This window comes from Cricetulus griseus, chromosome 4, assembly GCF_003668045.3.
Source record: "Cricetulus griseus strain 17A/GY chromosome 4, alternate assembly CriGri-PICRH-1.0, whole genome shotgun sequence".
NCBI lineage: Eukaryota > Metazoa > Chordata > Mammalia > Rodentia > Cricetidae > Cricetulus > Cricetulus griseus.
The window spans coordinates 143,785,304-143,807,356 of NC_048597.1; the positions used below are offsets into that span (position 1 = coordinate 143,785,304).

Below are 22,053 nucleotides of genomic sequence, written 5' to 3' on the forward strand. Positions count from 1 at the left end.
ATTCTGGGATCAAGTTCTGGGCCTTGTACAGGTGGAGCATACACTCTACCACTGAGCCACATCCCTACCTCTATCTGTCTGTTACCATATCTGTCCCTTTCTTTCTGCCTTAGCTGAAAGGTTTCTTTTTTGTCTTGAGTGATGGGAAGATCTGTTTGAAGCCCTTTTTATATGTTCATTCTTTTGTCATTAGGAGAGGTACCAGTGGTGTGCAGCCATGGAAGCGCCCACTCCTCTTTATTCCCGAAGGTGAGCATGTGTTGACTCCCTACACACAGAGAAGAAAACATGCTTCCCTGATAATTGGGCTCGGTAGGAGCCACAAGCATCCTGTCATGCTCACTGCTGTCCAGGGTCATTTCCTGTTTCACTTCTCAGATGAATTGTGTCCTGATATGCATTGTATAGATTTGGAATTAATCACAGGGTGCCACTAAGTGGGAAGAAAGTGTATAGTAATAAGTTTAGCTAATTCTTTTTTTTTTTTTTCTTTCACCGTGTTTGATTGTGCAGTCATGACATGTGCAGGACTAACAGCTTCATTTTAAATTCTTTTCTTCTGTGTAAACCAGGCACACACTGGTCACTTACCCACTGTCTGGCCATTACTGGAGCATGCATATGTTAGCTTGTTGCCTAGTATTCAAGGAGGGGTGAGGTAGAGGGTGTTTATCTCCTCTGCTGCCTTCCTTGAATAGATTTAATTCCACAGGGGCTGTTGTGACATAGTGGAAAAACCAAGTAGTGGCTGAACTTGAATTTCATGTCTGTAGCTTAGGGGCTGATACATACCTCATCTCAGTGTAACTTAGGTGCATACCTAGTGCTCAGTAAATGCCAGGTGACTTTGAATTAAATTAATTTGCAGAGCATCCCACTTTGTGTTCAGGTCTGTGCTATCTACAAATAGACAGTTCTTACCTGGAACTGCTCTTTGATGCTTTGCTGCTTTTTCTACATTGGTTGTGCTTTGGGTATTTGGGGTTCATGTCTGCTTCAGCACCAGTCCTCAAAGCTAATGTCAAAACATGGGAGAGGGAAAGGGTGTCACTACTATTTTCATGCCAGCTTTCTCAGCAGTGTCAAGAAGCCAGCAGCAACCTTGCTGAACCAGAGTTCACGTATCTACATCTATTGAGGAAATTTATCGCTGTAGCTTTAGAATAATTCTGAGTTGTCAACTGCATCTTTTTGGTAGACTCTGCAGAGAGATGAAGAATTTACAAGGAGCAGATGGTTATGTATGCTGTGGTTTGATGTGTGATGACATTCATCACTGATGCCAGCATTGAATTTGAGTGGCCTACAGTAGAGAGAGGGCAGTGTAGTAAACTGCTTGAGGTGATGAGTAGGAATGAAGTTGCTTCCTTGAAGGTTGTGCTGAGGAGGCTGAGGGGGTTGCACTGCCAGAAATCCCTTGTTCCTTCCCTGGCCTTTAGGAGGTGTCTATGCTGTGTTTGTTGAAGCTGAGCAGAGTATCTTCTGGATTTCTTCCCCTCCCCCCATAAAAAACTTTCTGAAAGGTCCTGAGGTACTGAGATAGAATGTTGGGTAAAAGTCTAGGCCTGTGGGTTAAATGAACACATGTTAAAACACATACAGGCCAAGCATGCAGGTGTATGCCTGTTATTCCAGCTACTTGGGAGGTGATGACAAGAATCACGAGTTCAGCTGGGTGGTGGCACATGTCTATAATCCCAGCACTCAGGATGCAGAGGCAGGTGAGTTCGAGGCCAGCTTGGTCTACAGAGTGAATTCCAGAACAGGCTCCAAAGCCTCAAAGAAACCGTGTCTCGAGAAGGAACAACAACAAATCATGAGTTTGAGGTCATTCTGAGCTATATAGAGCTGTCTTTGATTTTTGAGACAGGGTTTCTCTATGTGTCCCTGGCTGTCCTGGAACTTATTATATAGACTAGGCTGGCCTTGAACTCACAGAGATCTGACTGCCTCTTCCTCCTGAGTACTAGAATTAAAAACACTGGCTGTGTGGGGCTCTTAAAAAACGAGTTGCCAGATATGGTGGCATATGCCTGTAATTCCAGATTTTAGGAGGCAGTGGCAAGAGGTTCACAACTTGAAGGTCAGTCTGAACTACATAGCAAGACTGACTGAAAAAAATCTGGTCTTAAAAGACAAAGCAAAACAACAGCAAATCTAGGGCTTAGGAACATAACTCAGTAGGTAGTGCTTGCCTAGCATAAATAAGCTCCTAGATTCTAGTCCTAGTACTGAAACACAGCAACAATAAAAGGAAGAAACATATAGCAAGTTTTTACCATTACCAGGTACTTTCTAAGTACCAAACATTTCGCTGCTGTCCTTATGTACATATTGCTTCTCTTCATCTGTATGTATGTGGTGCATGCATGCATACATATGTGTTCATGTGTTCATATGTGAATGCACTTGTGTGAAGGCCAGTGGTCAGTATTAGGTGTCCTCCTCATTTGCTTTCCTCCATGATGTGGTGTGTGTGTGTGTGTGTGTGTGTGTGTAATCTGGGAATTGAACTCAGGTTACCAGACTTGCAAAGAAGCACTTTAAGCCCCCGAGCCATCTCACTGCCCTGCCCCTAGGCTGGTTGTCCAGGTTGTCCAGTGAGCTCTGGGGCTCTTCCAGATTCCATGCCTCCTCCCATAACACTGAGGTTACAGTGCATGCTACTGTACCTAGCCTCTTAAAAAATTTCTTTCTTTCTTTCTTTCTTTCTTTCTTTCTAATTTCATTTTACATTTCAACCACAGTTCTCCCTCTCACACCTCTTCCCACCTCTCCCAGACTTATTTATTTTTATTTTATGTGTATGGGTGGTTTGCCTGATTGTATGGATGTGAACTGTGTGCTAATGTGTCTACAGAGGCCAGAAAAGGGTGTTGGATCCCCTGGAACTAGAGCTACAGATGGTTGTAAGCTGCCATCTGGGTTCTGGGAAATGAACCAGGGGCCTCTGCAAGAGCAGCAAGTGCTCTTAATCGCTGAGCTGGGAATTCCAACTCAAATCCTCACACTTAAACTGTAAGCATTTTACTGACTAAGCCATCTTTTCCAGGCCCTGTTTCACTTAGGCTTTGCAAGAATCCATGTAGTTTGATTCATGTGTTCACTCCCTAAATGAACTGAGTCAGAAAAGTCTAGTAACTTGCTAAGTTGAGGTCAGGACTTCATTCTCTGACTCTAGAGCCCTGTTCTACTCTCAGGAGTGGTTGGAGAGGCATAATGGACTCTCATAAAAAATGCCTAAACCGGGGCTAGAGAGATGGCTCAGAGTTTAAGAGCACTGACTATCTTCAAGAGTTCCTGAGTTCAATTCCTAGCAACCACATGGTGGCTCACAACCATCTAGAATGAGACCTGGTGTGGTGCCCTCTTGTGGCCTGCAGGCAGAACCCTGTATACATGATAAATAAAAATCTTAACAACAACAACAACAACAAAAAGCCTAATCATGGTGGTGTTGGCCTTTGATCCGCTCACTTGGGAGGCATAGGCAGGTTGTTCTTGAGTTTGAGGCCAGCCTGGGCTACAGAGTGAGTTCCAGTATAGCCAGTACACTAAGAAATCTTGTCTCCACCTCTGCTACCCTCACCCCCAAGAAAATGACTAACTATGGACAAAGTATTAAGACTGAGGGATGGCAAAGGCATGAGATGTCAGAATCAAGAATCTACAAAATGAAAGTAGTTACATGAAGCTGGGTGTGATGGTACAAGCCTGTAATCCTATCACATAGGAGGTAGAGGCAGGAGGATCAAAAATTGAAGGTCATCTTGGCTGCATAAACTAGTTCAAGGTCAGCCTGATCTAATTGAGATACTGGGTTAACAAACAAACAAAAACAACCCCCAAACAGGGTAATAAAATGAAAATCTCTGGAGATAAATGCAAAATCCTAATGTAAGTAAATATCAGCTATTTAAGTTAGGAGGAAGGAAGATGAGTAGAAAATGACTCAGTATCTAGAAGTCCAAGTTCAGTTTGCAGTAGGAAAGTGCCTGTCATATGCTAAGTGTGGTCTGATGCTACATTCATAGACATAAGTGATTCACTGGGGAATAAACAGGCATTAGCAGATGGAAGTCTGGCTGTATGAAAGATGATGGGGTGAATTAGGAATTCTGAGTCCTTGAATATTTGTGTCATGTGAAAGGTCCCAGGGGAAAGGTTTAGGGTCCTGACACAAGATGTGTACTGGAGATGTCATTAGGCTGGTCCCAAATGTTCTGGCTGTCTGGGAAGGAAATGAGGCCCAAAGCTATTAGAGAAGTAGACTCTGCCTCCATCTGCAGTAGATGTTCAGAGTACAGGCGGGTCAGGGCACCAGCTGTGTCTTGTTGGGGAACTGGAACACGGTTGCACTTAGAAGGCAGATGAGGGAATAGCATCCTAGCAGAGGAAAGCAGCATTTAGGAGGATAAAAAAGGAGAGAGAACATACAAATGGTTAAACGACTAAGGAGGACATGGGTTGAATATGGTCAGGTAGTTTTTAACACTTTAACATTGTAACACTTTGCCATTGTTTTGTGCACTTGTGTTGGGCAACTTTAATCCTGTATGTCACCCAAATATTTGCTTATTTGCAACATTGACTCAAGCACAAGGAACAAACATTCATCTCTTTCATTCTTTCCAAAACACCTAAGCCTCTCAGAGTGTTTCAAAGGAGAGCTATCAGCTATGAAGTTGTACCAACTTGTTATAACCTGTATTTAGTTCTAAAAGTGAAGTGGGGATGTAGCTTAGTGGTAGAACATTTGCCTAGTATGTAGAAAGCTCTGGGTTCCCTTCTTAGCACTGAAGACAAGACAAAACAAAACAAAACAAAACACTAAGGTGAGATGGGTAGGGAGGATCACTTGAGTCTAGGAGTTTGGAGAGCTTGCCTGGGCAACATAGTAATTCTGTCTCTAAAAAAATAACAAGTGGGACTGGAGAGATGGCTCAGTGGGAAAAATGCTTGTTGTATAAGAATGAAACCTCAGTTTGGGTTCTCAAAACTCACATAAAAATGGGAATGGTGGTGTGTGCCTGTAACCCCAGCACCCCAGAGACAAGTAGATACCAGGGGCTTGTTGGCCAGCTAGTTTAGCTGAATTAATGAACTCCAAGTTCTGTAATAGACCCTGCTTCAAAAATTAAATGGGGCTAGAGAGACGGCTCAGTGATTAAGAACACATACTACTCTGCTAGAGGATCAAAGTTCAAATCCTAGCATCAGGTGATTTATAACTTCCCATAACTCCAGCTCCCTGGGGAATACAGCATCTCTGGCCTCTGTGGACACCTGCATTAATGTACATATACATAATTTTAAAAAAGATAGAGAGTGATTAGAAAAAAAAAACCAACAACAGCTCTCTGGGCAGTGATGGCACATGCCTTTAATCCCAGGACTCAGGAGGCAGAGGCAGGTAGATCTCTGTGAGTTCAAGACCAGTCTGGGATATAGAGCTAGTTTTTTGACAGCCAAGGCAGTGACACAGTGAAATCCTGTCTCAAAAAATCAAACCAAACCAACAACTCAATGTTTATATCTGATCCCACATATCTGTGCATAGGTGAGTGTACCCACCTATGCACATATATATATATATATATATATATATATATATATATTCACACATTACACAAACACACAAGTTTCTAGAAAAGCAAAGTAATTGAAGAAACCATATATTCCCTTCCCTGCATGGTTGTCACTTGTAAAAGGAAGGAGGGACCCTTGCCCCAGGTTTAATTCATATATGAAGACTGCAGATCCTACACACATTCTCTGAAGGAAGCAATGGGAAGACATTGTGTGGGCACTCGAGGTCTCAGGGTTGGCGGGTAGGACAGGTCCATTAAGCCAATGTGAAATGTCTTATACAAGCAAGGAAAGGAACTAGATTTGAACCTGTTATATTCAAATTCCAACTAGATTGAACCCGTGTATATCAAAGAGAGAGACCAAAGCTTCTCAGTCTGTCCAGATATGAGACAAGGTGAGGAGTGAGGATGGCCCTTAAAAGATAAGGGCGTTAGTCATATGAAAGGAAGTTAGACTTTTCTTTGCAACCTGTGTACTGAAGCCATTTTTTTCAGTCTTGCAAGAAACGAATGTGAACAGTATGTCCTGTCAAGAGTGTGTTTGTTGTACATGCACCTGGGTCCCAGTATACTTAGAAGAGGTGGTGCTTGCTTTGTCCCTTAAGCTTCTGTCCAAGCCTCATTACCTGTGTGTAACCAGGTGCTGCCTTCCATTGAGGGTGTGGATGGTTCCGACCCTCTGGCAACTCTGCAGAACCCAATTGCCAGACTAGATGCAAAAGAGGAAGAAGAAGAAGAGGAAGAGGATGAGGATGAGGATACAGAAGAAGAAGAGGAAGAGGATGCTGAAGACACTGATGTGGATGACTGGCAGCCTGACCCACCCCGGCCTTTTGACCCCCATGATTTGTGTAAGTGCAGGCCCTGAACTCTCCCAGGACAGTGTGTGTGAGTGTAGTCATGTGCACAGCAATTAATTGTCCATCTCATACACTGGCACATCATCTCTCTTTGTCCTCCCAGCAGCCCTGGGAGATAGATCAGGACCATTGTTTTTGTTTTTTTTTGTTTTTACTGATAAAAATTTGAAACTCAGAAGAGGTTAGGTGCTTGTTCAAGGTCAGATGAGTGTTCTCAGGCATCAACACCGATGCCCTCCACAGCCTTTATTGGCTGGCCTCTTTCTCAGGGTCATAACTTTGAGTGACTTGGAGATCTCGACTCTAGCTCTGGGTGGCTGGCCCCACCTTGAGTTGTCCTTTCTGTTCTGCCTGCTCAGGCTTCTGTGTTTACCTACCAACTCTTTGTTTCTGTGGATTTTCATGCCCAAGTGGCAAAGACTGACCTCATTTACTTGAGTGACTAAGGCTCTTTAGAGTTTGTGGCTTTGCACTCCTTTCACAGGCCTTCTCTTTGGTGTTGGTGAAACTTGTCTATGTGGGGCCAGTACTCAGCCCCATGTAAAGAACTTCATTTTGTTTTTCTTTGAATTTACAAGTTTTCAAGGCAACTCTGTAATCAAATGCACTGAAACCTACGTTATCTTGTAAATATTAATACAAAGTCACTCTCCATTACTTGGGAATTATAGAAATTGTGAATACCTAAACAAGGTCACCACATAGCCAGAGGGTGTGGGGCGTGACGAGTATGAACTCTTGTTTGGCCTGGTTACTCTGATTTGTGGCCCTGAGTATATCTGCTAGGCTCCTCTGGCAAAGGGAGTGAACATGCCTGGCTTGAGGCAACTGGAGAGAGAATTCCAGCATGAATTGAAAATGCATGTCCCTCCAGGGCTAGACTAATGGTGCTGCCTGAGTAATGAAGGAGGGGATCCTGGTGATGCTCAATTTAGCATCAGACCTTGCAACTGGAAGCAGATAGCAATCTGTTTGCCTTAGACTGCCCTATGTTATAGCTGCTCAAATTCATTGGGAGGAGGTGGATTAAATAGTATTGTCAGGGTTGATCCCCCGACAACTTCATTAAAATATTTTTTTCTCATCAGATTTCTCAACATTAACTAGTAAGCTTTTCATTTTTTTTTTCTTATAATTGATTTTAAATTGTGTCCACTGTTTGAACCACTATCCCGCAGGGAGATAAGTCATGACTTGCATATTACTTTCAGCAAGTATAAGGGTATTGGCATGATTTTAGGGGGAAATTACAGCATTGTTACTGGGCTATGAAAGGTAATGCCTTACAGTGGAAAGGCAGAACCCTTGTAGGAGTTAACTGAAGTCTGGTCTTAAAATGTTGATTTGGGATGTTTTTAAGGTCAGCACTTTAATCATTGGCTCAAGAAGCTTTGAGGCATTTGACTTTTCTTCAAGCTATTCTTTCTCTTGCAGGGTGTGAAGAGTGTAACAATGCCCATTCTTCTGTGTGCCCAAAGCATGGCCCCTTGCATCCGATCCCTAACCGGCCTGTGCTCACTCGGGCAAGAGCGAGTCTGCCTCTGGTCCTCTACATAGATAGGTTCCTTGGAGGAGTGTTCTCCAAAAGACGGATTCCCAAGCGCACCCAGTTTGGCCCTGTAGAGGGGCCTCTGGTCAGGGGGTCGGAGCTGAAAGATTGCTACATTCATCTCAAGGTAACCTGGGCTTTCTTCTGCTTCATTTGTTCTGTTAAGACTTTCCAAGGGGCCCTCATTTCTTTCCGTTTCATACCAGCTGTTTGCTAGTAGTTTTCTTGTCATGCTTTAAGTTGCTTATATGGAAGCTTGCTTTTTGTCCTCAATAAACTAGAGCTGGTAATGGTGGCATCTTGAGGCATTGTATAATCATTTGGAGATAGGTAGTTCCTGGGAGCTATAAGTAATATGCTGGGCTTTCGTCCTAAAACATATAGGATGCTTGGGGAGACAAAGTCCTGGCCATGAAGCACAAGGACCAGAGTTCAGATCCTCAGCACCCATATGGAGGCTCATATCATCTAGAACTCTAGTACCAGGTGATCCAGGCTTCCATGGGCACCAGACATGCATGTGGTGCGCAGACATACATGCAGGCAAAACACTCACACACATATGGTAAATAATAATAACAAAAAGCCTAGAATGTATGGTGACCTACCTGTAGTTTCAGTAATCTGAGGGTGGAGCCAGGATCCTTCAAGCTGCTTAGCTAGACTGAATCAAGAAGCTGAAGGGTCACTGCCTTAGTGAATGAAATGAGCTATCAAGGAGGACACCCAGTGTTACTCTGGCCTACAAGTGTACGCACACACGTGCCCACTGCACATACCCGGTGGCTAGCTTCAGTAATAAAAATGTATTTCTCAAGGCTCTGAAGGCTGCCAGGCCGGGATCAAGGTGTTGGCGGGGCTGGTTTCTGCAGTTGTCTCATCTTGGCTCTCAAACAGCTGTCACCTTGATGTGTCCTCACAGGTTTTACCCCCTATGTTTGTGTTACTATTCCCTCTTATTGGATTACAGTCTTCCCTGATAATGGCATGTTAACTTAATCACCTCTTTAAAGGTCTTGATATAAATGTAGTCACATTCTGAGGAATCAGGGTTATAGGATTCCTGAATGAATTTTTTTAGGGCTGGGGGTGGGGGCCATAAAATTAAACTCTTAACAGAGTTAAGAGTTGCTGTAGTTTCTTTTTTATGTATTTTAATTTTTAAAATTTTTTTGATACAGTGTCTTTCTATGTAACCCTGCCTGTCCTCGAATTCCCTGTAGACCAGACTGGTCTCAGACTCAGAGATCTACCTGCTTCTGCCTCCCAAGTGCTGGGATGAAAGGTACATGCCTCCACACCCAGCTATATATATTCTGTTCTGAACAACAACAACAAAAAAAAAACGGTAAAGGGCTGGAGATGTAGCTTACTTGGTTCAGTGCTTGTCTACCCCATAACCCCAGCATTTAAGAGTAAAAAACAGGAAGATCAGGAGTTCAAAGTCATTCTTGGCTTCATAGTGAGTTTGAGGCCAGCCTGGGCTACATGAGAACCTAGCCAAAAAAATATTTTACTTTAGATCTGGGTATGGTGGCACACACCTAGAATCCCAACAGTTGTGAGGCTGAGGCAGGAGGATTGTGAATTTCAGGGTAGCTTGGGCTACACATCCAGACCCTGTGTCTAAAAGAAAGACTTTAACTAGACTATGGGAAATCTATGGCTGTGTGTACTGTGTGTGCTGGAATGGTTGCACTGAGACACTTTTCAGTCTTGGAATGGGTCTAACCTGTGGCATTCACAGGGAATGGCAGTGGTGGAGCACTGTTCAGTGGTTAAGAGCACTTGCTGTTTGGTAGAGGACCAAGGTTTTGTTCCCAGCACCTACATGGAAGCTCACAATCGTCTATAACTTCAGTTCCAGGGGATCTGCTGCCCCTGCTGACCTCTGGACTCCTGCATGCATGTGGTGCACAGACAAACACTCAGGCACACACAGAAAACAAAATAAAATATATTTAAAAGAAAAGCATAGCTCATTGGAGCTGGAGGGATGGCACAGCAGTTATTGTATTTTGTATATTGCTTTTCTAGAGGACTCCAGTTCAGCTTACTCTCTCTTTGGTTACAGGTTTCTCTTGATAAAGGAGACAGAAAAGACAGGGATTTGCATGAAGACCTGTGGTTTGAGTTGTCTGATGAGACCCTTTGTAACTGGATGATGTTTGTGCGTCCAGCCCAGAACCACCTAGAACAGAACCTCGTAGCTTACCAATATGGCCACCATGTGTATTATACAACAATAAAGAACGTGGAGCCCAAGCAGGAACTGAAGGTACAGAGCTGGATCCACAGCAGCCTGCTAGCTGGAGTGGCGATGAGGGCTCTTTCCTCTAAAAAGGATCCTTTCTGATTATTCTTTTTTTATCATGCAACTTCAGCCTTCCTTGTGCTTCCCCAGTTACAAAAACCTATGATGCTCACGTCTCTTATACAAGTATATGCATAGAGCCCATGACTGTCCTCCTCTATGCTTCAGATAATTTCTAGACTATTTATAATATTTGCTGAAAATAAATGCTGTACACATAGCCGTCATAATTAATGTATAGGAATAATGGGAAGTGAAATCTTCACTTCAGTATGGATGGTGATTTTATTCATATGTTTTCATTCTGTTGGCGGTGGGACCCCAAATAAGCAGGCTGACAGTACAGTCTACTGAATACCTTTAATAACCCTGTCGATGAAACAGAATGAAAATAGGTCACTTTTGTGCTCAAGGGCCTACACCAAGCATTGAGCATGGGGAAGGCAGTAACTGTGCTGGCGAAACTGGTAATGGTGGGGTGACTGAAGTTGCCAGAGCCATTGTATGTACTAAGGAAGAACTGGGAAATGGGAGATTTTGTAAAGTGAAATTCAGACGCATGTCCAAGATTCCTTTTCTTTATCTAAAAACTTAACTTTTTCAAAGGATTCTATGTGCTGGATTCTGATTTCAGAAATAATTTTTGGGGATAATTGTTAGAACTTATTTATGAACTCAGTGACATAATAAAAATTGTGCTAGATTCTCTATGTAAATGAACATTCTTTCCTGGCCCTCCACTGGTGGGGGTTGAATTTGTGTACTTGTACATGATAGGCAAGCGGTCACCCCTCAGCTACACCCCAACCTGTGGGTCTCCCTGCAGAGCTCATGCTGGCCTTAAATTAAGACTCTTCCAGTCTTAGTCTTCCTAGTATTGTTATTATCTTCTTTTAAAGATTTTATTTATTTAATATGTATACAACATTCTGCTTCCATGTATATCTGCACACCAAAAGAGGGCACCAGATCTCATGACGGATGGTTGTGAGCCACGACGTGGTTGCTGGGAATTGAACTCAGGTCCTCTGGAAGAGCAGTCGGTGCTCTTAACCTCTGAGCCATCTCTCCAGCCCCCCAGTATTGTTATTATAGGCATATTCTACTATGCTCAATTGACACAGAAGTTTTGTTTGTTTGCATTAGGGTGCGGACAATACTTTTATTAATCCTTTGATAATTTCGTGCAGTGTATTTGGTCATAGTCCTAGTCACTGCCACTTCCTCCCATTAACTTTTCAGATCTGCCTGCATCTCCCTATCCCCCAACTTTGTATCCTTTTAAAAACAACTAATAACCCATTGATTCCAGTTTCTACTGGGGCTTGGGCATCCACTGGATTGTGGTCAGTCTATTAGAAATCACACCTTTAAGAGACTGGGCCTTAGGTAGCTCTGGCTGCCTTCTAACTCACGGTAGCTAAGAAGTAACCTTGGATTCCTGATTTCCTGCTTCCACTTCCCAACAGCTGGGATTACAGGTATATACTACCAAATGTAGCTTCCAGCACCTTTGTAATAAAGAAAAAGTCCTGAAAAGAATGCTTCTTAGTTGTGGAATGTACCAAAATACATTGCATGAAATTATCATTCTTATCTGGGTGCTGGGTATACAACCACTGGGATCTGTTTTCTCTTTGAAAACAGCAGATAGAACTATAGGGGTAATGATGGACAGAACCAAATAAGAGTAGTTAGGTATAATAAATTACCAAGGCTGGGGAATCTGGACCAGTGGTAGAGTACTCGCCTAGCATATGCAATCCTCTGGGTTTGATACCTAGCACTACAAAACAAAGCAAGGCTGGGTGTGGTGGTCCATGCCTTTAATCTTAGTACTGGGTGGCCAGACTGGTCTGCATGGCTGGTTATAGGACATCCAGGGCTACATGAAGAGACCCTGCCTCAAAAGAAAAGGAAAGGAAAGCAAAGAAAAGGAAGATCCCAATCAATCAGCCAACAAACAGAAACAGATAAAAAGGAGATAACTGAATGGGGATTTTTGTAATACAGTTTACATGTTGAGATGTGAAAACAGGAAGAGTGTTTTTCACATTTAGCCTCACTATGGAGAAATGCAGGGAGAGATCTTATTTGGAAGAAACAAATAGTAGACACATAAAATAATTTCTCAATAATTTGAAAAATGTTTAAAAGGCTCAAGATATAGCATGGTGGAGAATGCTTGCTTACTGTGTGTAACATTCTAGGTTCAATTCTCAACCTCACAGAAGATAAAATATGAATTACTATCTTTGTTAGTTTAAATTAGCAGAAATAAGTGGGTAAAAAACAAGCCATCCAGTGGTGGTGCATGCCTATAATCCCAGCACTGGAGAGGCAGGGCAAGTATATCTCTGAGTTCCAGGATAGCCTGGTCTACAGAGCGAGTTCCAGGGCAGCCAGGGCTAAGCAGAGAAACCCTGTCTTGAAAAACTAAAACCAACCAACCAAACAAAACCAGACACCAGGATCTGATGAGCTAATTCAGCATGTAGAGAGGGGCAATTACACATAGGCCCAATGACTCAAGTTCAGTCCCTGGATCCACAAGGTGGCAATATAGAACTGGCTCCCAAGAGATTTTCTGACCTCTATTGCACACATATCCCTCCCTGCCCTGGTACACAGGTGTACACACACACACACACACACACACACACACACACACACACACACACACACACACACACTAAAATAAATAATGGACTTTGATTGTAGAATTATATTGCTTTGTAGAATATGAGTATTTTTGAATCAATACAAAAAATATTTTGTCCAAGTGAGACAAATCCTTCAGTTAATCTGAGGAAACAGTTATAAAAAAGATAAAACTTGTTATACTAGAACACAATAATGCTACTTTTCCTAACTCTAAGACATAACATAGCCTTAAAGATGCTTCATAAGAAAATTGTTGTCGCCGGGCGTTGGTGGCGCATGTCTTTAATCCCAGCACTTGGGAGGCAGAGGCAGGTGGATCTCTGTGAGTTCCAAGGCCAGCCTGGTCTCCAGAGCGAGGGCCAGGATAGGCTCCAAAAGCTACACAGAGAAACCCTGTCTCGAAAAACCAAAAAAAAAAAAAAATTGTTGTCAATTTTTCTATTGTAGTCCCTTCATAAAATCAATAAAATGATTATTTCATCATTGTCGAAGAAGTTACTTTATATTTGATTATAATTCAATTAAAAATTATGCTCCACTGGTGTATGAGTAACAAGGCACACACAGGGTCTCACTATATAGGTCTGGCTGGCCTGAAACTCACTGTGTAGCCCGTGCTGTCTTCAAACTGACTGACTAGCTATCTTGTCACAGCTTCCTAGTGCTGGCATTACAGGCTTTCCCACCTTGTTGGACCCCCACGAAATATTTTCAAAGTAAGTATCACACTCTTGCTTCTGGAATATTTCCCCACATCACTGCTGTCTGTAAGTCTGGACACTGCACTTTCCCTTTTGTTTGACTTTGTCCTGAAATGGATTGTGCATGGAAATTAATGAGATCTCTGATCAAACCTTCAGGAACTTTCTGACAATTCTGCTTGTTGCCTTAGTAGGAGCCTACAGATGCTCATCAACCTTGTGTTGCTTTGAAATATCTATTCTTGACTCCTATTCTTGAGGGAAATGACAGGTTTTGGGGCTTTGCTTGCATTGCTTAGCAATTGTTTACAAGTCACTGAGCCCAGTAGGAGGTGAGGACAGCCGAAGGCACCAGGCTAGGCCCCTGCAGAAGTGAGAGGCAGGCTACTAGCACTAGTTGTATCAAGGCTGTTGGGTGCCAGGATGTGAGATACTTTCTGATTCCTCTTCTAACAACCACAAAGTACCCAGTTTGAGGATTTGTTTGTTTTTGGCTCCCCTCGACAGACAGGGTTTCTGTGTATAGTCCTGGCACTCACTCTGTAGACCAGGTTGGCCTCAAACTCAGATTTTTGCCTGCCTCTGCCTCCCGGGATTAAAGGTGTGATCTACCACCTCCTGACTTTTTTTTTTTTTTTTTTTTTTTTTTGAGACAAGGTTTCTCTGCAGCCCAGGCTGACCTAAAGCTCAGCCTGCCCCATCCTTTCCCAATATTGAGATTCTAGACATATTCCACTGTGCCTAGCTTCTGATTTCTGATATGAAAAAACATACATCAAGCCTGGCGTTGGTGGTGCTCCCCTTTAGTTCCAGCACTCAGGAGGCAGAGGCAGGCGGATCTCTGTGAGTTCGAGGTCAGCCTGGTCTACAGAGTGAGCGCCAGGATAGGCTCCAAAGCTACACAGAAAGACCCTGTCTTGAAAACCCCAAAAAAGAAAGGAAGAAATAAAGGAAGGAAGGAAGGAAGAAAAACGTACATCTTGGAGCTGATGGATTAGGACAGAATTTGTTATAGGAAAATGACAAACTTCGTAAAGTAGTGTAACAAGAGGGGCATAGTTAAGGAATTGTGGGACACAGATCCTACAAAATTTTGTTCTGCCAAAGTTCTCCTTACATAAATACCCTCATATTTTTAATGCACATAAATTATTAATGCATGATTAATCCATTTGGCAGTCAATACATATTAAACTTCTGTTGTGTTTCCTACATTTAAAAGAGCAGACTTTCTCTGTGTTTAGCTGACTTGTATCTAGAGGGAGAGGTAAACAGAAAGATGTAAAACAAACAGTATCAAATAGAGGAAGTGTAACGGTGCAAAGAGAGTAAGTAACAGCGCAGGGACCAGTTTGGATAAACTGGATCAGAAGGCTTGCTAAGAGGTGAAGGCTGAGGATGGCAGGATGGGAGGGACCAATACTGCAATTCTGGAGTCAGGACAGCTTCAGGCTTGAAAGCACTAGGCATGTTTGGGTAGCCGAGAGCAGGCCCTCGTGGGGTGTGAGGGCTGTTTGTAGCAATGTAGCAGGGAGATCTTTGGGGATTGTTATTAAGCTTTTCAGGTAGATCATAAAATGAGAAGCCAAATGGAAACCCATACAACAAAATCAAGTTGTGTTTTAAGAAGACCACTGTGGGGCTAGAGAGATGGCTCAGAGGTTAAGAGCACTTGCTGGTCTTGTAGAAGACCCAGGCTCAATTTCCAGCAACCACATGATGGCTCACAACCACCTGTAATTCCAGTTCCAGGTTTGACAGCCTTTTTAGGCAAAGCACACATGATATGCTGACAAAATACTCAGATACACAAAAAAAACAGAAGAAAGAAGGAGGAGGACCTGTGGCTGAACTGGGAATGTCGAGGAAGAAGGAAGCATGTTAGCATGTCAGGTGGATTTAGGCAATGGATGGCGTTGGCATGAGTTTGGTAGCTAAAACACCAAATGGAGAGTGTATCAAATCTGAGGACAGTTCTTGTTAAAAGATTACTGAAGCAAATGGAGAAATTAAAGTCATGTTATTTAAGTTCAATTAGGTTTTAAGTTCAAGAACCTGTTGGGAGGAGGGATTTTAAAATTGGAGATGGGAAGGGTTGGCCGTGGTAGAGCACTTTGTAGGTACATACAAGTGATTGCATTCCCAGCACTATAAAAATAAATCAACAGCAAAACCATTCTTGCTTGAATATTAGTGATGAAAGCTGAGCATGGTTGTATACACTTGTAATCATAGCTACTCAGCAGACTGAGGCAGAAGGATTACAAGTTGGAGGCCTGTCTGAGCAACATAGTGAGATCTTCTCTAAAAATAAAAATATAAAAGGGCTGGGGATGTGGCTTAGCAGTAGACTCTGTGCAAAGCATGCACAAATTCCTGGGTTCAATCTTCTAACCCACATAAACCACATATGTTACATAAGCCTATAATCCCAGCACTCAGGATCTAGAAACAGGAGGAACAGAGATTCATGGCCATTCTCAACTGCTTACTGAGTTTGAGGCCAGTCTGGGACTCTAAGGGGAGTGGGGGTGTATTTAGGAGTTGTTAACAAAGAGTTGGTTGAAAATGGGTGTGACATCAGAGAAAAAATAAGAAGATGAGGGTTTAGACAAACTTTAAGGAGCAGCAATATGTAGATGTTACATAGACAGGGCTGGAGGAAGGAGACAGCCAGGGAGGATGGACAGAAACAGAAGGTAAGGGAGGCCCCGGGAGAACACAAGAGCATTTGATATAGTCCCACCCATAATCCCAGTGTTAAGCTGAGTGGCGTTGTCTATGATTACAGCTGTATAAAAACCCATATTTAAATGTAGAATTTTAAAAGGCTGTTTTATTTAGGTAAACTATGAATGTAAGCCTTGTGGAATTTTTAAACAACAAAAACAATTTTTAAGAAGGAAGAAGAAAACAGACCATTCATTTTAGATATCCTGATGGGTCATCTGCCAGATGGGTACCATGGGGGCTCAGTGACTGTTGTTGTTAATGGACGTGTTAATGAAATGCCCACATATGCAGGTAGGAGAAGTAGTTTAAGCATGCACAGCTGGTGACATCTGTTGGTTCTTGATGATGTCCTTGGTTCTTACAGGTGTGGTATGCTGCATCCTATGCTGAGTTTGTAAACCAGAAGATCCATGACATATCTGAAGAAGAAAGGAAAGGTGCCTGGACTTTTGTGTGTGCCTTTTTACGTGAATATAATACCATTATGTAACATCTGATTTTCCCATCTCAGTATTTCTCGAAAGAGTAGGTTTCTCAGAGCTACACATCTCCATTTAATCCTGGGATCAAATTACAATGGCAGGTTTGCATTTCTTTCCTGAGTGCTAGAAAGTCATATTTAATAGAATGAAAACCTCCTGCTACCAAATGAAAGCCTCAGAGTCAGAGGAAGATTCATATCTGGAGTTCATCATCTCTGAATACATAGCAAGGCAAGCACTGACCTTGTTTTTAATGTAAATGTGATTGAAGTATGATTTCCCTACAGAAAGGTACACAAATAATGAAGTGTATACATCTTGGTTAATTTTCACAGTGAACACACCTGTCAAAAAAAAAAAAAAAAGAAATCCCCAAATGTACTGTCCTGATTTCTAATATTCCACATCAATTGCTTATTAACAAATTGTTCATAAACAGTACAATACAGTACATGCACATTTTTTGTGTTTGGGCATCTTTTGCCTGAATATACTCTTTTCTTTGTTTCTGGAACTGGGAACTGAGCCTAAGGCCTTGGGCTTGCTCAGCAACCATTCTACCACTGAGCCAAAACCCTAACTTCTAGGTGAACACAGTTTTTAGATACATCCACATTTTTATATAGAATATTCATTTTTTTTTTCAAGACTGAGTTTCTCTGTGTAGTCTTGACTATCCTGGAACTCACTCTGTAGACGAGACTGGCCTCGAACTCACAGAGATCCATCTGCCTCTGCCTCCTGAGTGCTGGGATTAAAGGCATGCACCACCACCACCACCACCACCTAGATTAGAATATTAACTTTTATATTACTCATGACTCTGTAACAGTTTGTCTACCTTGCTGTAGATTTAGTTATGTAATGTAGTTATGATGGTAAGTACCTAGAATTAGGTCATATTTCATAGGTTAAAGGGTTAAAAGCATAGTCTTCCACAAGACTCAGTTCAGATACCAGCTCCAGGGTTCTGTGGTTCCCGTGCCACTCATACTTCTAGTCACAATTTAGGGGACTTCCCATATCCCTGCAGGGTTCATTATTTATTAGAATGAATCATGGGGCCCAGGAAAGTACTAAAGTCAATGATTAGAGTTTTACAATAAAGGATATACATCAGGACCAGTCCAATAAATAGACATAGAGTCCTGGAACAGTGATGTGTTGTCCCTAATCATAAGGAGCTTTTATTGAGGTTTTATTATGTAGGCATGCCTAATGGAGTGGTTGGCATGTGACTGAACTCAGCCTCTAGCTTCCCTTCCCTCAAAGCACCAACCTTCTAATCACAAGGTCATACTTTTCTAGCCAGATCAGCTCCCACCTTGAGACATCTCAGAATAAAGTCAGGTAGGATGAGGGACTAATAAGTAACAAAGAACCTATCAATTAGGAGATCCCAATGACTTAAGAGGTTATCTCAAAGGACCAGGCATAAAGGCTGTCAGACTTTTCCCATCATACAACTGTTGGCAGTTTTAGACTGTCTTGAGTGCAGCTGTACTTCCTCCATGTGTGTTTTAGGAGGCATCTATGCACACTCTGGTTGGGTTTACAACTGGGAAGGGGACTGCTGCTGGGCCATGGGGTATGCATATATTCTGGCTTGGGAGATATGGTTGGATGTTTTGCTAGATTGTGTGTTTTGGACACTGACTTTTGTTGTGATAAGATATTCCCTTAATTATGAGACTTGGATCTGAAACAGGAAGTTATCTCAGCACAGATCTCCTTTATAGATTTCTTTGTGTGTCGTGGGGGTGAGATAGGGTGGTGTGATAGTGTGGGTCCTTTGATATCTTACATGAAAGTTTTAGAGAATGAGATCTAAACATCACTTCTCTGCCAAGTTCCAGCCTTTGTTTTTGTGACAAGAAATTAATTCAAATACCAGTTATTGTTTACAGTGAAATAAGAATGGTGGAGATAACAGGAGCTAAATCTTCCTGGTGTCTGTTGATCGCAGCTATAAATTATGATTTCTCTCTCATGGCTGTAGTTCTTCGAGAGCAAGAGAAGAATTGGCCCTGCTATGAATGCAATCGCCGGTTCATCAGCTCAGAGCAGCTGCAGCAACACCTCAATTCTCACGATGAGAAACTAGATGTGTTTACGAGGTAGGTATATGAGGCCAGGGCTCTCAGACATGGTTCTAAATCATTGGTGGATGTGTAAAAATGTGTGTGTGTGTGTGTGTGTGTGTGTGTGTGTGTGTGTGTGTGTGTACATACACAATGCATGTATGTACAGGTAATCAGATAGGCTGCTGAATACCTTGGGAAATGTCTTCTTCTTTATTTGCTATTTTTTCCCCAAGATAACCCATAACTATGTTTCTGAGATTCTTTTTACCCTAGTTAAATCTCCTTGAACTAGATTCTGAATTGGGATTTTTTTATTATTTATTATTATTTATTTATTATTATTATTTATTATTATTATGGGTAGTTTGCCTGAATGCGTGTCTTTGCACCATATGTGTGCTCTGGTGGAGACCAGAAGAGAGCATCAGATCCCCTGGAACTGGAGTTACAGACCATTAATAGCAGTTGTGTGGGTGCTGGGGTTTGAACCCTGGTGTTCTGGAAGAGCAGTCAAAGTTCTTAACTACTGAGCAATGCTCCAGCCCCCTGAATCGGGATTTCTAAAGACAGCATATAAATTTGAAGTAATATGCATCTCTGATTTTCATACTTTTCCCAGCACTATGATTTCTTCATGAGAGTAAATTATATGCTTAATTACACTATATAAAAAAAAAGAGACAGGGAAAATATCCCAGTTTACCGTGTTGAGTTGGCATTGTACAGAAATTAACAGCCACATTGGTGTAGAAATGTTGAACTTAATTTTTTTCCATTTGTACGCACTGGATTAACGCACCGTATTAAATATGTAAGGTCTTATCTACGTGGGCTTGATTATAAAAACTAATAAAGTATTCTCTAAATAAAAAACAGAGAGAGATGGGGAGAGTCCTGTAGGATGAAGTAGGCAGGAGCCAGATCAGATGATTCAAAATTTAAACTTAAAAAAAGTGTGATGGATATAGTCTTTAGGTTACAATGAGAGCCTCAGCCTAGCTAATACAGGGATGAGAATGAAGACAAGGAGTCTCAATAGAGTTTAGTCAACAGGTCAAGGGGCGGATGAGACCTAGGTTGGTAGTAATGGAACAGGTCCACTTTTATAGAGTTTGGAAAGATAGGCACTGACATAAAACCATATTTAGAAAACTGAGAAAAAAAGATGTTCTAGGGAGGAACCATGTAATTGCCTGCAATACTGAGTGCCCACCTTGGGTTCATGGTCACTAAATAGGAAAGAAACCACAGCAAGTATTCGTGCTGTTTCCAGCTACGAGAGAGTACTGGTAGTGAGAGGGCAGGGGATTGAATGACACAGGCTTGTGGTTTCATTACACACACCAACACAGGGAAAATAAAGAAGCAGCAATGGAGGTAGGGATCAAAAGCAGCAGTGTGACTATAATGATAGTCCCAGGAGTGCCTGCTATGGAAGAAGAAAGGACAGGGCCGGAAGTGGGTACTAGAAGCTCAATCTGGTTACTAGAGGGAGTGGTTGGGAGAGCAAGAAGATGATTTCTAGTGGACAGTGCATGCATTTGGAATAATAGAGTTTTATACTAAGAATGACAAGGACCAGGATATGACCACCGGAATGAATGTGTTGGGAGGGCACAACACAATGAGATTCAAGTCACTCATGTTTGAGTATCCCTAAAATGTATGCACGACTTCATTGTAACATTTTTATACTACATTATGACCTTTGGTTTGCATGCCTACAGTCTCTGCTAGATCTCTGAGGGCAAGAACTGTCACATATATTGTGGTGTTTCTGGTGCTTTTGCATAGAATATGACACATAGATAAAATGTTCACTAGCTATCTGTTAAAATAAATTTGTCACAACCAGGAAGGTCCAATTTTGGAAATATACTACTAATAATGAGCAACTATCAAATTTTAAGGCGTAATAATGGAATATTTTTGTATGCATGTACACATATGTAGAATTTAGGATTTGGAGATGCTTTCTGAGGTATTTATACATAAAAAGATGTCTGAAATTTACTGGGTATATGTAGGGAGGCAGTGGGCATATAGATAGCATAAGATTGGTCATAAATCTTAAGTATGAATATATTGGCTCATTATTCTTTTCTCTCCATTTACCTATATTTAGAATTTTCCATAATAAAGAATCTTTTAAAAGTTCCTGGAGTCCAGGTGAGGTGTTGGGTGCCTGTAGTGACAAGTCAGTTGGAGACAGGCAGGAGAATCCCTTCAGCTCAGGTGTTTTGGGTCAGCCTGGGCAACTAGTAAGACCCATCTTAGAAAAAAGCAAATAGAAAAAGAAATTCCTGGAAAATATATATCTGTTAAATAGCAGCATGAAAGAGTGAAACATGATCCAATTCATATAATGTGCACCTTGCACACTGTGTTAACTCTTCATTGCTATGACAAAATAAATGAGAAAATAATTCAAGGGGGAGAAGATTATTTTGTTTGCAGTTTCAGTCTTCTGGGGTGGAAAGAGCACGGCAGAGCAGTGCCAAGCGGCAGTGAGAGGATGTCTGTGCTAGTGGTTTTCTCCTTTTTAGAACATTGAGATCTCCAGTGTGTGGGATGGTGCTATCTGTATTTAGAGCAGCTCTGTCCCACTTAGCAAACTCTCTCCGAAAGCAGTCATACACACACAACAAAGGCATGCTTTGCTAATATCCTTGGTGCTTCTCAATCTAGTCAGGTTGACAGTCTAGGTGAGCCAGCACACATATCTTCTAAAATAAGTTTATTTTGCTCTTTCTGAGTCCACCTGCCCCACTCCTTGCCTCGGCCAGGGCCTCACACATGTTGGGCAAGTGCTCTACTACTCACTATAATCCAGTCTTCCCCCCAACCCCCCTTCCTCCTTCCCTGCCTCCCTGCTCTCATTGTTTTGAGATACAGTTTGATGTTGTCCAGACTGGCCTTGAACTTGCTATGTGGCTGAGGGTGATGTTGAACTTCTGATCCTCCCACTTCCTGAGTATGTGCCGCCATATCTGGCATGTGCAGTTCTGGGCAAGCACTCTACCAACTGAGCCTCATCCCCAGCCCCGGAGTCTCGTCTGATAGGGACCTTTTGCC

General features: G+C 42.1%; 1 protein-coding gene across 4 annotated transcripts in view; it reads left to right on the forward strand.

Annotated features, from left to right (window-relative positions):
- The window catches only part of Prdm10 (PR/SET domain 10), a 112,962-nt gene that overhangs the window by 43,459 nt on the left and 47,450 nt on the right, over positions 1-22,053 (forward strand). For all 4 annotated transcript variants that reach the window (XM_027411751.2, XM_027411752.2, XM_027411750.2 and 1 more), the window contains exons 5-9: positions 6,232-6,442; positions 7,886-8,127; positions 10,075-10,278; positions 16,777-16,849; positions 18,894-19,011. In XM_027411751.2, the coding sequence (XP_027267552.1) occupies positions 6,232-6,442; positions 7,886-8,127; positions 10,075-10,278; positions 16,777-16,849; positions 18,894-19,011 (848 nt within the window). The remainder of the gene's footprint in view (positions 1-6,231; positions 6,443-7,885; positions 8,128-10,074; positions 10,279-16,776; positions 16,850-18,893; positions 19,012-22,053) is intronic.